Here is a 17870-nt window from a genome sequence, read left to right as displayed (position 1 = left end):
AATCATGTCTCCAAAACGAATGCCTCGTAATTCTCTATTATGCTGGCTACATTACATTGTTGAGTCACTATCGCCATCGTTACGTCTTTGGCACCAACGAGTATTTTCCCATCCTCTCACGATTAACTTCCAAGCAACGTCAGATTGTACCGTCGTATTTTTACCGTAAAGAAATATTTAAAAGGAAGCGATACTCACTCAAGATATTTGTTACAGCAACGCCTGAAATGGGCACGGGTGCAAGGCTCAATGCTAGTTCGACCTTATGGACCGCTTCTATACAGGTGGCTGTTGGTTGTACTTCCACCTCTTCTGCGTACCTTGGCAAAGCTCACTCATGCTCATCGTGGCGAATGAGTTGAGCATGGAACAAATGGAGGCTGAGTGGATAGCGAAACACTGAGGATTATTGCGGATGCTGTGCAGCCGGACGAGTACATCCACACTATCATCCTGACCGCCACAATACCCCAAAAATGTCCTTCTTTATAGTCCGAACGGTTACAATGGCAGTATAAGAGCATGGACAAAAGTACCGACACGGAGGAACTCATTAGTGCAGCGAATTAGTGCAGCTGCACAAGCTTGTGAAGCGGAATTCGAAGAAACGGCTTTCGATGAAACCATCGCACGGGGACATGTTCAGGATCTGCTTCATGGAGTAGCTGGTCACCCGCCATCGGCGCGACCCACATCTTCATTTTTTTGTCTGAATAGAATATTTATTTCCAGACGCAAGGTACACACAGTTCCCAACCAAGTGCGAAACGAGTGATTAAAATCTTTCCACTCTGTTAAACTCTGATAGTTCCTTACAACGATGAAATCTGATCACATTCGATGACGAGTGATAGCAATAGCGTCGATATCTTGGTCAGAGGCCAATGTGAAATGTAAGGTGAGCATAAAGGCGGTTCTTTTATTTTTATCGCTATTAAATATGCTTCGCCCGTGTAACGTGTTTATGGAGACATTTTGAAGTATATTGTTCAATTTTGACCTCCTTTCGTTACTTTACGTTTTTTTTTAATTGTCACTCCCGACGAAGTCATTCATACCTTTAGAACGGGATCCGGAAAGAATGTCCCCGGGGCTATATACAAGCAGCCATAGGAAAAAAAAGTCTCCTTTGTGACGCTCTAATACGCATTTGTGCGCTGTTTTCAGTAGTTTCAGTTCTGTAATACATTAGTAAGACTTGTTTTGAACATAGCAGATGCATGTGTGTCGCTGTTAGTTGTAATGGGTGTGGTGGCTCATGGGCATTCAGACAAGGCTATGGTGGCTGTGTGCAATACTGTGACCACGAAAAGACAGTTCTCCGAGAGCACAATGTGTCTTATTTTCTCCGGTAATTATGTTTTTGTGTCTTAGTTTAGTTAAGTAGAATAGATGTTGATGTTCGCCTTCTGCAATAATTATACTTGGATCAGTCTCACAACAATGCAATACAATTTTAAGACATAAAAATGTAAGCGGCAGTAACATCTGAGAGGAATTATTTCAGGCCATCGCACGTCAGGAATAGCTCTGTGATAGCTCTGCCAGTCGGGGACATATTCTTTCCTACATACCCTTCAGAACCCTATACCTATCCATTGAAACGCGCTATGTTGCACGTGGAATTTTCAGAAGATATGGTTTCCGGTGGAGGTTTTGAGATATATCATGTAAAGATACACTCCTCCCATGCCTTCCGTTTTCGAAACCAAAACATATCCTTCATCGCGGAAACGAAGAAACAGAAACGAAGCCCCGCGTTACGACGTTGCTTACCATTTTCGCAGAATTTGCGCAATTTCCTCGGGGAATTACTAAAAATGTATAACGCACACCTACAGCATTTGTATTTAGACCATTAGGGCTTCTTCCATTGGGGCTTGACGCTGTAAACATTAAAGAACGAGCGTCGATATTAGAGAGCGATATTAAAGAAACATCATGGTGGCGTTTAGAAGGAAGGAAGCGAGGTTTGCCTGCTCATGGATGAGAGGGGGTAAGAGGGGAAGACTGTCATGTCGAACACGTCTTTCTTGAAAAAAAAAAAAACGTTACAGTTAGGCAGTGTTGTACCCGTTACCCAAATGCGATATCGCGATACCGATACCCGTTACTCGAGTAAAAATTATCGAAATACCGATATCGATACTTCTTTTTTAAAGTAAAGGAGTACCGCTACCGACACTTAAAAAAGAGTAACGCGATACTTTTGTTGGAAATACGAAGATGGTGCAACATAGAGATCCCGCTTACGTGAACACCCCATTTGTATAATAGAATAGCAAATTGGGAGAAGACAGATTCGGTCGGTAAAGAAAGGGTGGGGCACTAAAACGGTATCGGTATCGGTAACGACACGGAGATCGCGTTACCATATGTTTGTAACGGAAATACTTTTCCGATACCGATTTAAAAATAGTATCGCGATCCGCACTCCCATGCCAAAAAAAAAAAAAAAAGTATCGATTGCTGTAACGGCGTTACGTACAACAGTTGGGTAGTGCGTGTTTGTATTATGGAACAGAACGGGGAGTGATCGATCTCGCACTGCGGAGCAACTGCAGCGGTGTGGACAAGAAGAAGGCGTCCTGTCCGACTTCTGAGGATCCGTCTGGAAAATATCTCGGATTTCTCCCGTATCAGATTAGGACCAATTCGAGTTTAAACCCGATTTCTCCCCGAATCCCTATCACGTATCACGCCGTGTCACGTGCACCGTTTAGTAACCATTTGTACGCGTGTCTGAAGTAAATAATAGCTGCTAAGCACTTCTGATATTAGAACATGTGGCCCCCGTGAGGTTAAACAAATTTAACTGCGGGCCGCTAGCTGGACAGGAAGAGGAGCAAACGGGATAACACCCGGTTCTTGCCTCTCCAATCTGCATGGGAAAGACATTTCACCCGAAAAAAAGTCAAAGTATAACCAGTGGGAAGATTCGACCATGTTTCGAGTATGATGTGAGAAGAAGGGAATACAGGTCGTGCTGCACTTGTTTTTGTGGGAAATGTTCGTTTAGCATTCAGACACTCTTCGTGAGCTATCATCGGAGTCTCGTCTCGTAAAATAGCGCCAACAGCTGCCCATTTTTTTTGCCCGCTGGTGTGTGAGATATCTCGTTCGTGTAAACAAGCGGAAAGAGGGTTGTTGCCCCGTTATACTGGAGCATTCCCAATGTCACGTGACAGTAGGGGGGGGGGGGATAGGAGTAGCGGATACAGGAAATCACAGGCACAAGGAATACAGTATACAGCCGACGTCGCCACTCCAGACGCTTATTTTCCAGTACGCGGTCTTTTGGGAGTCATTTCCTGGTTTTGCTTTCAAATTACAAGTTTTTTTTTTTCGTTTCGAATTTGGGTGTTACTTTTCCCCCAAACAACCGAATTTGGTGAGCATTCTCTCCACAAATAATATTGTTTTTCTTTCGAGCCAAGTGCGAGGTAAGGGTGAGGTTATGAAGAACTGCGAACGTCGCAGGGTACTAACGCATTTTCCTCGAATTTCCTGAACTGCGTCGAGGGCACTTTCATCTGGATACTTTCAGTCGTCTCTAATGGCGTTATTCCGAGGTGTCGTGACGATCAGGATATTTCCAAGAAGAGCCTTTTTTTGTGGGACGCTATTCCAGTAAAGGAGAACATGACAGAGTGCTCCAATGAGCCCGGTCTTTTGCCCGAGTTCTTCTATCCCGCCGCCAGCAACTTGGTGGCACGGTACAAGCTGCACGCTCGGTGGCATGTCGTTTTCTGCGAGTCTGTTTTCATCGTTAAAAAACCTTAAAGGGGGAAAAGTTAATCCTATCGCGACGTCTATGAAATAACTCTACGAAAACGATACGATAAAGGAAGCTTAGCTATGTGACGACGCTTCAAAGAAAATCATATTTTCGGAACGTCACCTCAACTAAAACTCGCTATTATATCAACCTTCCTGACATAGCTTCGCGTCACAGTTACTACCATCCGAGCTACTTTTCGATAGAAGAGAAAAGAACGCCAACCCCAGATATGCTCGGAAAATGCGAGAAAAGAAAGAAAACGCGCTCGACCGCGCTCAGGTTGTGAACGAAGCACCCACCCATATCCTGAACGGCCGTCATTATATCCTATTTATATGTGGCTGGTTTTGACACTTTTTCTACATGGAGCTGTTGGTCAGGCCAAATCCATGCGAAAGATGGATTGTTTGACAGGGCGAGAAAGTAGAGGAAATATTTGGACCTTCCGATATTATTTATCGTGTACGGTACAACGAGTTGAAATGCGTTCGCTTCACAGCCCGCTGTTTCGGTGTTCAATTTAGCGTGTTTTGGCTCGGTGATCGATTCGAGATATACGAAAAAAAAAAAAATAATAATAAATGGCGCTTTCTGCGTGTTCTCGAGGAAGAAACACCGGCTCCAACAGTTGTTGGCGGTTGGATTACCCAACAGAGAGACGGGCTCTGTGGATGATTCTGCTCCGACGGCATCCTTATAGTTCCACGAAACAGTTCTTCAGGACGCACATCAACTGCATCGCGGTGCGAAATTAAGATTTTTATCCTGCCACGATTGCAAGAGCCGCATGTGCAATGGAAGATTGAGGGACGCACGCGTAGATGACGCTCTCTGCGGCCGTGGAACAACCAACATGGCCGATGTAACCGTATTCCTGGCAGTGTTTTCTATACCCTTTGTACTCATTATTCTGGATACATGATGCAATGATATTAGCACCATATCAGCACGTTACAAACACGCCTGTCTTTCGATCCTATATTTCTATTCTCGCTGAATCTCCATGTAAGGCTACATAAAATGAGCGGGCACTCTTTAATAAATAAATAAATAAATGTTACCTTCCAGAAATTTTGAGACACGAGAAGACGTTACTTACATCTTCGCGTAAACTCTTTCAGAAATTACCAAAACTTTCCATATTTTGCAAACTTTTCGAGGGACGTTTTTTCACGATGACAAATATAAATACATATGACTGTTGAGTCCATAGTGGCTTTTAAATGAGTTTTCATCTGGGCAAAACAGCGATTGTGTCACGATTGCACTTTTTTTTTGTTTCAGGTTTGATGATCCACAAATATATACTTTTATTAATATACGAGAGAAGGCTTATCAACCGTCGTGGTTAAATTTGAAGCCCCCTTTTCAATAGACCTCCTCCTAATTTTTAACATTAGCTTGAGAACGGAGCTCTATTAATTATTTTTTTCAACCTTATCTTATCGCTTAAATTATACGGTTGGGTTCCCTTACATATCCGTATGATCTACTCTCGTCATATCAGACATGCCCTTCAATGCGACGGCAAGTAGAAGAAAAATGTCCTTAGGAGGGGAAATCTTGGAAATTGAGTCGGTGGAGAAATGATGCGAAAAATGAGGAGGAGGAACCCTCTTCTTGAATGGCTTACTTCCGGTGGGGTCGCCTATAAGAAAGATGATCTTGTCGCTACAGAGGGAAGAGAAAAGAAAAGAATAGGAATATTATAAAGCGCTGAAAACAATGCGCGGTTATAAGAGTCTACTAAAATAAAACTTGAGAAAAGAGTTTAGATGAGGTTCGATGATCATACGATTCCTTTTTCTTCACTTGCACACGCTCACACGATGTAACCCTCACCACAAATGTGTCCTCAGTCTTACGTTGCAATTTCTGTCTCGCGACATAAAATGGTTTCTACAAGAGTCACACAGTCGTGGACATGTTCGATGATCATCGAACATGTCCACGACTGTGTGACTCTTGTAGAAACCATTTTATGTCGCGAGACAGAAATTGCAACGTAAGACTGAGGACACATTTGTGGTGAGGGTTACATCGTGTGAGCGTGTGCAAGTGAAGAAAAAGGAATCGTATGGCTGTTGCAGCAAAGTTTGCCATTTCGGGCCCAAGTAGAGTTTCATCAGAGGTTGCTGCGTCATGTTTCAAGCGGTATGCATCAAGGAGAGCTACAAAACCTGTAGGAAATCCAGAGAAAAAGCGCGAACAACTCGAGACAATAAATTTGAAAGTGCGTCTGCTAAACTACCGCGCGTTGCATATTTTTTGGCGTTGACGTTGCTCCTCACTGGCGCCACCTGGCCCACAGAAACGCGTCACGTCATGTGGGAAACTCTTTTTATTCTCACGTGCAACGTTAAAATTACTTCAAAGAGATGATGATGATGATTAGACACATGCGTTTTTTTTTTGTTCAGGGTGTCGAACCGCAAAAAAATACGGGCGCTGTTCGGGTTTGGATTCGCATTACTTGGATTTCGTTCCGGCTCAGTTCCGGTTCGGCCGCGCCAAGATCGAGCCTGTTTGCAAACCGGTTCGAAGCCCCGAACCAGTTCGCGAGCCGGTTCAACGCAAAACAACTTTATTTTTAAGATGATGAATGGGGAGTGATGGTGGTGATGTGGGGAATGAAATGATGATCCAAAAGGGCTTTGAGGGCAGAGCGTTGGTGGCCAGGTACCGGAGGGTTGGTAGTGTGGGCATTGGTTCAACGCTTCCGCTTTATCTCTCTCATAAAACTGCGTGGATGTAGTGGAAGTGCCTCCTAATCCCCGAACGAGGACACATTGGTCTCCATAGCATGGATTTCGCAAATTTTCATCTAGCGGTCAAACCAGGAGCGTCATTTTAACACGTTGAAGCGCAGTTGTCCTTGTGAGCGTCGCGGCATCTGCTCTTCAGAGAGGAGACGCCAGTGACGTTTGTAGTATTATTTTTTTAGGTTCTGGTGGCGTCACTACAGAAACACCTCGCCATAAACATGGCCATATAAATACCTTGCTGCGCTGTTTCTCTTATTCGCAGCAATATTTAGTTTCACTCATTATAGTTTATAACCAAACAACAATTTTATTGCAAGCTGATGAATGGGGAGTTTCATCGCCAGGGGCGCTGGTGGTCATGCGGGGGAATGAAATAATGAGCCCCTTTCAGAATGAGGATTCAAGTCTTTGAGGACAGAGCGTTGGTGGGCTGGATGTGGCCAGGGACAAAGCAATTTTGTGACGGTTCGGGAAGGTTGGTAGTGTGGGCAACGTCAAAATAATGTATACGAAAAAATGCTGTTGTTGTTTGCGTGATCACTGAGTGTTGCGTGCACACTTTGCATGTGGAGCCGCGAATTAAAAGTTTCATAGAAACATCATTGAATATTTCACTGAAATTTCTCACAATCTTCGTGGAATCGATGCTCACCTGGCGTAGCACATAGTACAGCGATATTCAACGTTGATTCTGCATTATGTCAACGTGCTCTTTAAAATTATCGAGCAAGAATCCTGAAGCGAGGAACTGGCTTTTAGAGCGAAAAAGTGAAATGATCGTGGTGGACGAAAGGAAAGCAGCAGCTTTATAGCGCAAGTTTGTCTTGCCACAGGGCTTAGAAATTGGCACCAGTTTCCTCTTATTTCGCGATTACCTTGCTCGGTACGCACTACAATTGATGCCAGGAAGTTATTCGTGGCTCAGTTTTCAAACTTTGGAATAGTTAATCCCAACACAGTATTTAGTACATGCATTGTTTCGTCATGCAGACTGCGCCGATCTACACAACGTCACCACTTGCATGTGAATCACAATGCGTTACACATACCACAATCTGACGTCCTGCGCATGCGTTATAGTTGTGACTTCAACATAAAGAACGAAACATGGAAATTGCGTTAGGCCCCATTCAACTTAAGAACATAACTTGATAGTTTAGGAACTGACGTAATTAAGCGTTGCCTCAGTTTTTACGGTGAATTAGTGAACTACTCTTTATCGACACCTGGAAAATTTTCCAGACTCATTTTCAGCAGCACATTTCTAACCCGCATTTATTTAGACAACATACAGGACGGGCTTCCTCTTTTTCGACATTTTCATCCAACAGTAATGAACAGGTTCACTAACGGTACAATAAACTGGCCAAGATTGGCACGAAGCATCCCGTAACTGAGTGAGAGCTCCATTTCAGCGAAATATACACGGTTACCTCTTCGGAAACGAGATGACGCCATTTTAAAAGAAACTCCGGAAGGACGTTCTTCCCGGAGAAGTCCTTCCTACACTCGCACTGAACGGTGGTAGCCTCCAACGATGGCCCGCAGGATTATTCGAGCTGTTTTCACGCTGCTTCTGTGTCGGAATGCCCTTCAGATGCCTGCTCATATGAGGAACAAGATGGAGGTAAAGGTCATTGATTCATTGATTCGCGCGTGCCAGTCGGCTTGGAAACAAGAAGAGCCACCAATGGAACGAAAACTCATCGTCACTGTGGGGGTTTTCTAATGCTCCTAATTGGACGCAAATTTCCCATATTGTTAGTTTATTCAAATGGTAATTTCTGAGCCGCGAAGCCAGAAGGAGGAGCGTCATTTACCGTAATTGATACCAGCGGTGAAGACTCTCTGGTGAATCCAACCACCGGCTGTGTGTTTTTCCGACGGGTGCCGCCCCCTGAATTCACAGCCGCTTCGCCGTGCTAACACGAAATAAGAGGTTGAGTGCTTAATGATTATCGACAGCCCCTGGTGGACGTAGTTCCTCATTACTGAAATCCTCCGTTATCAGAAACAGGCCCAGAGACGATCGTAATCTAATTGAGGGTTGGAGCGGAGTAACAGCTGTTTGCCGCCAAACAACACGCCATTCATCTACATCACAAAGCATCCGACGACAGCCGTGTTCTACAAAGTGGCCATGCACTGTGACATAAAGCGTCGTATCGTGTGTAGGCGCAACGGGGCCGATAACCCTTTGCCCGGGATGATTTATGACTGAACTTGACGCTCGAACGGATGCCCCTGTGAGGGTGGACGCTCTTGTTTTACATGAGCCGAATAAGTAATATCGGCGACGGTGTGAGAAGAGTCTTCATCCACGTCACACACAAAGTTTAGGAAATTCTTAGTCAATCGTAGGTAGAGACGGATGCTGAACAGAACGCCAACGTGAAAAGCGTTTCGGTAAGCTGGGATGGCAATCGCGTGGTTACATTTAAATGTTAGCCATCCCAGTCCTCTGTGACACATGTGGATCTGCTTACTTTGAAATGTGACTGTGAGTCGAAAACAAACGAAGCAACGTCATACTATTCCCATTTCAGGACTACCTGAGCAAGTACGGCTACCTTGGCGGTACGGGCCTTCCGGGCGATACAGGTCCGAGCTCCGACAGCCTTCGCACTGAAGAAGGTTTTCGTGATGCTCTGAAACGCATGCAGCATTTCGCTGGCCTACGACCGACAGGACGGCTGGACGACGAGACCATGAAGCTGATGAAGGCTAGACGATGTGGTCTTCCTGACATGGCCGGACACTCCGAGAGGGTGAGACGCTACGCCTTGCAGGGGGCAAAATGGGACAAGACGGATCTCACCTATAGGTAAGCAGCATTGACCACACCATAGAAAGACGCACAGAAAAGAAAATACAAAAAGAAACGCGGTGCACAATTAATTGCTGAGAAACTCCGCTGCAGCTTGACACTCCGAGAGAAATGACTAAGCTGCCTTTTCAAACCGGTACTGAAAATACGAAGGATATATTATTATTATGTAGAGCCTTTTTCATTCATGTTCGGGAGGATAGAAAGAAAGACGTTCTTTACCTTTCCTAATATTCGGGTAAACACTCCTGACAAACGCAATGATTAATGATCAGCCATTATCTCTCCACACTCGGAACATTTTACAAAACATGTGCTTCAAATAATGGACCGATGCAACTGCTAAATCGCTCCCTCAGGAAGACGAGGTAGTGGTCGCCGTCCACTAACGCCACCAGCGGCTCGCTTATAATCACACGCTCAAATGGACACACTTGCCTTTTGGAAGTGGAGAGCTAGAAAGCCTTCAAAGTCCAAACGGCCCTGGAGACCGCCTGGAGGGAAAGTTGTATGCCGTTACTGGCGCTCCCCTAAACGTAACGACCGAGACTTTTTCCGTCTGCCCGCATTAAAGTAGACAAATAGCGGGTAAATAATGGGGACAATGAGTTGTGCGTGTTGGAAATCCTAACTTGGCGGGGGACGAAATCCCGCAGGAGCGTTTCCTTCAAATGGCAGTTTCTAATAAAAGCTCGCTGTATGACGAAGACGATACTAATACAAACAATACTGATGCACTTGGGCACCTACTTGTTTCCAACGTTTTTTGTTTCACTCGGGTGTCCAACTCCGCCCAAAGTTCTTATCAAAAGTGTGTTTACTGTGTCCTTGAGAATGGTACGTCAACTGGACGGAGAATAAAACTCGAGGTGGAAGGAGAAAGCTCCTTCCCGCTACGATGTGAACAACGATGGCGACCAAGTTTGAGTTTGAATATATATATATATAAAAGGGAAGATATTGAATTCGTCACCTGACGAATTCTGCTACTCCCACAAAGATCTCCTAGACGAACCCCAGAGAAATAAAAAGAAAACAAAAAATGAACCGCTAAGCCAGCTCGCCTGGCCTAGCTCTATGGGTTTATATCTCGCCAAGTACGACACGTAGAAAAATAATTCTTTTTTCCACAATACTCTAGTGCGCCATACGATGATGTAATGAAGCGCACCTATGAAAGTGTCCCAACCCCTTTAAGGTGCGCCGAACCCGGAGCACGTCGTAGTTCACTACCTTCGCGGAAGACAACATGCCAGCAGGTCGCAAAGTGTCCTCCGCTTAGCTCCGGGATCGGTACCCAGTAGGTGCTACTGAAGCAGAGTTTTTTTTGTTTGTTTTTTTTTTCACTAGCATTGTAGCCTTGTAGTATTGAAATGCAAGAAAATATCGAGTTTGGCTTGATCCAGACGACAACATCGATTCTGCGGCATTATCTGGAAAAGTGGACTTCCCCGTCTACTGAACACAGAAATGAATCCATCGAACCTTGCCCCTACTCTGTGACGTCTTCAATGGCCTACAGATGGCGCTTATATTATTTCGATTCTATTTTTAGAAAAAGCGCAAATGATATTGACTTAAGGAACAATTTCCCCCGCTAATTGTTCTCTCTGTAGCAATTATCCGCCTGGAGGCCCCAAAGAGCCCTCCATAACAGATGATCATCAAAAGTGTGCTGCCACCTATCGATCGCTGCTAGAAAGTCACTCCTCATTGGAGGAATTTTTCCCAATGGCTCGGCTTCTCTTTGTTTGTTGCAAAACGAGCCACGGAACGCCGCTTGTAGGAAGAATACCGTTTCTTCCCGTCTCGCTTTTTCCCAGCTCAACTGGCACGGCAGCAGACTTCTCATCTCCGCGAAAATTACTGAGATTTTCTTGGTCGAATTTAGCTTGTATACACTGTCGTATGTTATAACTGTTTTCAGTGTCACCGTGGGAAGAGCGAATTTTCTTCCCACCTTTTCTATAAGACCTTGTCGCGTTACTCTCAAACCACCAGTTTCCGTGCGCTCCTTAGCCTCGTTCCCAGCGACGTCACAACAGTGGTGGACTGCCAAAATCGCTCTTCCCATTGGGATGAATGCTAGTGGCCGCCGTCTCTCATGAGTATGACTTACGATAACGTAACATTCCGGTAAACATCTGACTAGCGTATCAATGTTCGAAAGATGAAGGAAAAAGAAGATTGCTTGCTTCCGTGTGCGATATGCACACTTGTTCACGTGAGGAGTGCTGGCCGATGCGATGTCTTTTCTCCACCGGTTCCCGAGCGGGGGGAAATGAACGAAAACACAGACGGGGAAATGAAGGAACTCTGCAAACGACAGTCCATACGTGCACAGTTCCTGTGACTATCACGGTGTGGCAGTCTAATGGCGGTGCCCATTCCTTGAATCGGCTGTTTCTATCCCATAGTGCTGTTTAAGGTCCGTCCATTTCGTTCACAGCACAAATTGTCGGAGAAGCAACATTTGAGCACCCCTGCCACGGACACGGCTGGCATCTCCACCAGTGAAGCGGGAGAGAGCCAGTATGAATGGCTGACTCCTCTGACGTCAGAGCGCGGAGTCGAACTTGGTTCGTTCGTCTGTCTCGCCAACTGCGACATGGAGAAAAATAGCGTTTACCTCGGTACTGACTTGAATGCGTATTGAAGCACGCGGAAATTAGTTTCGAAATTGGTTTCGTTTTCCGAACATTCGGCCAGCAACACTGACCTGAAGCGAGAAAGAGAAGGAGGGAGAGAGACTTAGATCGAGCAGCATGTCGAACGTCGTCGACACGCACCAGTTAATTTGCGTTTTGTATATCTGTGTTGTTACTTACATATTTAACGAGTGTCGGATCGAGAACGTCAACAAGTGTCCCTTGAAAGAACCGAACCATGCGAAAGTGTTTTAGCTGACCGGAGTGTTCAGCACTGTTTCCAAGAGATTGTCTGTGACAAAGGTACGATCCTGGATATGGTTAGAAGTGAGCACGGTATCCGCAACCTATCTGTAATGCATACGGCACTATTTGCGGATATCCTGACGGGTTTCAAAACGTTTTATTTCGCAAACCAGGATGTCGGGGAAGCTCTGGGCATGCCTTTCCTCGAAATGACTACCATCATTTCCCTCGTGCGTCTTTTAACTGCCATCGCGATCGGCTGTTTCCTGCCTGTCCCGTCGATTTCCGCCTTTCCCGAATCTTCCCCAATCGGGACACCATTGCGATAAGACTCGCTTCCAGGACGGACTACAATCTACGAAGGAAGCTGGAGTTTCGAGGTCTGTTTGTGGGGAACTGTGACATAAACTGCTTTCTTGCTGGGTTTATGTATACATCTGTGTATCTTTCTCTGGAACCTCTCCAAGAATTCGGGAAAGTGAGTGAAAGAATTCTGTGTCACCCATTGTCTCCGTTTCTCTTTTGAGGAAGGTCGGGTACCTACATGTCAGAGTATCAGACACACATGCAACTGTGGATGTATGAAAATCTACTCATATGTGTTCAAAAGTGGAAGGAGGGACGAAAACTAACTGGTTTACATCTTTACATGTTCGTTTACTATACAGCTTTCCTCATCCGTCAACTTGAGCTAGGTCATCCAAAATCGTACAACCAGATTCATGAATAACAACTACTCGCCATGATGAACCAAATCGATGACTCGATCATGAATTCAAAGTGGCTCGTTTTAAATGTAACACCTCTTCCTTATCGAATTCATTCTTTCCTAAAATGTCCATCGAATAGAACTATCTCCCATCTAACATTGCAACCATCACTCACCCTCCCAACATTCGCAACTGCATATCACTTAAGATTTCACCATAAAGTCAGTCAATTCCTGCGATTTTTTTTTTCTTCATGCGTCGTTGCCTTTTCATACGCTTGATCTGTGGTAGTTTAGTTTTTCTAAAAGTGCACTTACCTTGTGTCAGTGTATCTCTTTTTAGTGCGTTGTTATTCGCTTCTCTCGTGTCTTCTGGGAGTAAATAAATAAATTGATCGATTGATTTGTTCACGGACGAGGAATGCATATCCCCCCGGGTTTGGGTAACGGAACGGACGTCACGGCACGTAGAACCGAAACCACAAAATGATTTAATAGACACATTTCAAGGTTTCCGAGAGAGAGGAGAATATATATATATATTGAGGGATTACTAATGCACCGAGGGGTTATAGCTATAAACACAGCTTCCTGTATCACCTGTTCTTGTTATCCGTGGTGTACTTTGCACAAATCGTCTTATCAAGTTGGTGTGCAGCCACCGCAACTTGCCACGTGTTTCGATATTTCCGAGTTGGGGGGTCCTTATTTTTGATGGTCCGGTACCGCTCTCTTATGGCGACTTGGCGTGGTCATTCCCTGCCAGATTCCGGGCAACTGCGTTCTCGTGCCGCTTTCCGAGCACCAGGAATTTGCAGGTTAGCACTTCTTCCGCCACTGCATAGAATCATGCGGTCAACGGTATTTGTTCTTACTGGGTTTTTGCCACCTCCTGATGTGAATATCGTGTAACCTAAGTTTAATTATGTAAATTTTTGCCAAGTGAACTGCCAAGTAAAGGTCACTTTTTTTACTCCACCAATGTGAAGAGCGTGCCGAATTTACTCAAATTAATTCTAATTGACAGGAATATTGAGAAGCTATCGTATCGAAAAAAAAATAGCCGAAAATCATGCTCTACAGAGCTCGCGGAGGATAGCGCGAATTTTTCCGCGAAATAATGTCAGTCCGACGAAAGGAGGTTGGAAACCCAACCCACACCGGCATGGTAAAAAGAGATAACACAGGCATAGCTTATCACGTCCGGCTTCAGCTGGGCCCATACCTACCCTCTCCCAATTTCAGGAACTGTCACTTTTTCTACAATCACTCAGTGGGCTGGGTTTCCAACCTCCTTTCGTCGAACTGGGAGCGATTGCGCTCAAAAAGTCCTCGCGCGTTATACTCAAGTGTCCCGAGAAGCATGATGTTCGGCTATTTTTCCCGATAGATTAGATCCTGAATACCACTGTCAATTATCATGAATTTGAGTAAATTCGGCACGCTCTTCATGTTAGTGGCGTTAAAAAGTGACCTTTACTTGGCAAATTTCCGAGTTCACTTGGCAAAAATTTACATAATTAAACTTAGGTTACATGACATGCACATCAGGAGGTGGCAAAAACCTAGTAAGAACAATAGCCGTTGACTCTAGGTGGCGTAGGTTTTTTATTAGAATTCAATGACACGCTTTCTGGGACACCCTGTATATCTGACGTCGTCACGTCCGCACCGCGAGGGTGGCGAGGGCCTTCATTGGCCTGCACGTCCATGTTCACATGGGTTAGCAGACGACGGAACCCGAAGACGAGCGACCGCGATGTCCCTAGCGTGATATTTCCGGGCACTCATGTTCGGGCGGGTCACGTCATCCAGCGCGGGCGCCGACCTAGCAATTTCCAAGCGCTGGGCCATGTTGGATCGGATGGGCTGTGTACGCTTAGGAGGGGTTTCGGCGGGTCACTTTTTCCATATGCCCAGCAGAGCCCGTTGCTTGTGTGAAAGGTTGAGTCTCCGTCGGTTGGAATACCGAAAGTGAACACCAAGGAAGAGAAGAGAAGTAAACAAGTTGCTGAATGGAAGGAGGGATGACTACGAATGTGTCGTGGACAGCAAAAATAGGGAAAGAACTGTTTAATAGAGCGGAAAACGTCTATGGCTATTTCTTTTTTGTGTGGTTTTGTAGAGTGAGCGACAGAGAAAACGAGAAAGCCATCTTTGCCAGCAAAGGAAGATCTATTGCTACAGAATGGGAAACTCCCCAGGCAGTATATAACAAGAATCCAATTATCCTGGAACCCAGCGTACAACCTCCGCGTCGGCTAAGGCCTCAGCGACACCTATGGGAATGTGGAAGAATGGAGGAGAACACTTTACATGATTAGGCTCGGAGTACCTACAGAACGACAATGGTTCTCTTCTTCGTGTTGATTCTTTTGTTTGTCTCGCGTTATTCGGCTAGAAGGTTTCAAATTGCGACTGGTTGGATCGAAATTTTCTTCCTGGCTCGCTGAGGAAATATAAACTCGGTATTTATTGACTGATAAGAAGGTTGCTTTCTCTATTAAAAGGATGGTGCAGAAACGTCCACTCGTTTCGAGCTTAGAGTTGTGTTCGATTATGAGCAGATATAACAGCCGAAAACAAAGCCTGCTAGATCTTGAGATAACAAAGAAGGAAATTTTCATCTCTCGGTTTTATGCCAATGGGAATATGTATATAAACAGTCGCCTCAAAATGCCCGTTACGTGCTATGTTACGACGATGGCGGGAGTACGCAATCCCTTTAGGTGCAAGGCAGCTCCCCCGCATGACTGTGCTGCCTCGAGGAAAAGCTCGCCTTCCGGAGCGGTGGCATGTGCTCCAGCTATTCTTGTAATACGAAACAAAATCAGTATTTAAAGATATTGAAACATTTATTTTACTGATAAACAAGCTTTCGGACGGAGTCCGTCCTTCATCTCCGTCCGAAAGTTTGTTTATCAGTAAAATAAATGTTTCAATATCTTTAAATACTGATTTTATTCACTTGCGAGTGCTAGACTTCTCCCATTTTTGCCTGGTAGTTTCAATACGAAACAACAAGATCTATATCGCAAGAAATCCTGTACACGAATAGGAGAGGTTATTTCAGCACGAATGGAAAATCGGACGGAATCGATTCCTTGCTCGGCTAAAGTTTGCACCCTGCCTCTTTTGCACCCGAAGAAATGTAGATTGCTACACGAAAGCCTGTGCAGAGTAAACGTAGAAACCTTCACAGTGGACGACTTTACCAGTGACGGGAAGTCTTTTAACTAGGTACATGCAACACGAAATGACTTATTCTGTGTAGGTAAATATGAAATGGTGTAAAGCGGCGACAATGGGAATGTCTCTCAGGCGGTCTGAGGAGGAATGCCTCGATCCCCGGTAAGAGAGATGAGTCGAAGCCGTTCAAAATTTTAAGGATGGAGAGTTACGCGTTGTGAGCGCGGATAACATTGACAGTATCCGCGCTAGCTGACATCCGAAAAGAGAGAGAAGTTACACGATGAAAATTTTCTCTTTTCAGCATGCTCAGGAACATTGTTTTGAATACCATTTTGAATTCAATTACGGATCCACCTAACGTCGACAGAGACGCTTGTTTGCGGTAGAATATCCGCACGTTATCGTCGCGGATTTCAAAATATTGTACAGTATATTTCTACCCGCAAACCAGGACACTGCGCGAATATAACCGCATAAAAGAGAAACAATGTTGGCATAAGATAAGGCTCATTAGGGGACAGAACACGTTCAAGAATGAATCCACTGTGGCCTCGCTCACAATATTCTTACCCTCGTGACGTCCATCCTCTGAACTAATGACGGTCTCGTCCACACACTGATCAACTGGTCAACGTTTTCTAATGAGGACGCTTTACCTCGGGTCTGTTGTCATAGCAACCCTTCTTTTCGAGTAGTCATAATCAAGTTCAAGCAGCACATCAGTTCTGCTTACTAGCAGATTTATTATATTAGGTTATATATAACTGTTGCGCTGTCTGCCGTCCTGTCTTTGAGTGCTTGGACTTAGTTATGACTACCCGATACCAACTACCCCATTTTAACGCAATTGTCCTTCTTTTCGGGTCCACTGTTGCATTTTGTTCATCCTTTCCACATTGAGGGTCTGACAGGTTAAATGACATTTCTCGAAAAATTCCCCGTTTTTTTTCTTTGTACCCCATCCAAGTTATGTTTCGGGACAAAGCCACGTCAGCGCATATGATGTCATCCAAAAGGATTATGTAATCAAATACACGATATACAAATAACAAAATAAGTAAATAATACAGCGGGACCACACGAAATGAGGCACATTAACGTTTTTAACGGAGCCAAAACGGACCCCTACGCGGACCTTCAGGTTCTACGAAGCAAACGGACGACAAATACGGTAGTGTGAAACAGACCGCAACCCGTTCTCGACCTTAGATACAAATAAGGACAAATTTCTAGGCTGTCCTTGCTGAACGACAATGGGAGAACTCTTAGCAGGCTACTGCTATGACACCTTCAATTGCAGATCGACAGCGCAGACTGTTACCAATAGTCGTGGTTACATGAACCCGACAGAAACGAGCCTATAGTTGACTTATCGCACCTCCTCTGTCCTCATATCAATCTTCCCTAGAAGATTAGTTGACACGGCCCGATAGGGCGAGGATTTGCTGCGATAAACCCCGCTTTTGTCGAGTTCATGTAAGCGCGACTAATGAGAGTGGTGAAAACTTTCCAGAATTGATGACGTTAACGATAGCGTCACGTTTCGCGGCAGCGACGGTAGATGGCACAGTTTTGTAGTCGAGTACCGAGTAAAACAAAACGGCTATTCCATTTGAAAGACTTGAGGCAGAAACCGGATATTCCGTTTCCGTTAGTTATCATGAGCGGACGTTCATATCCTGCTGGTTTCGTTTAATGAGCG

At 44.9% G+C, this 17870-nt stretch overlaps 1 protein-coding gene across 2 annotated transcripts in view; it reads left to right on the top strand.

Moving 5' to 3' along the window:
- LOC135370029 (matrix metalloproteinase-2-like) overlaps window positions 1-17870 on the top strand; it is a 65502-nt gene that overhangs the window by 26417 nt on the left and 21215 nt on the right. Inside the window, exons 1-2 of one of the 2 annotated variants that reach the window (XM_064603698.1) lie at window positions 8068-8173; window positions 9093-9370. In XM_064603698.1, coding sequence (XP_064459768.1) covers window positions 8084-8173; window positions 9093-9370 — 368 coding nt within the window. In that variant the 5' untranslated portion in view covers window positions 8068-8083. Of the gene's footprint in view, window positions 1-8067; window positions 8174-9092; window positions 9371-17870 lie in introns of those variants that run through there. The other variant, XM_064603697.1, reaches the window with a different exon arrangement.

The sequence above is a fragment of the Ornithodoros turicata genome, chromosome 10 (assembly GCF_037126465.1).
Source record: "Ornithodoros turicata isolate Travis chromosome 10, ASM3712646v1, whole genome shotgun sequence".
NCBI classification, from domain to species: Eukaryota; Metazoa; Arthropoda; class Arachnida; order Ixodida; family Argasidae; genus Ornithodoros; species Ornithodoros turicata.
This window is presented reverse-complemented; position numbering and strand designations above follow the sequence as displayed.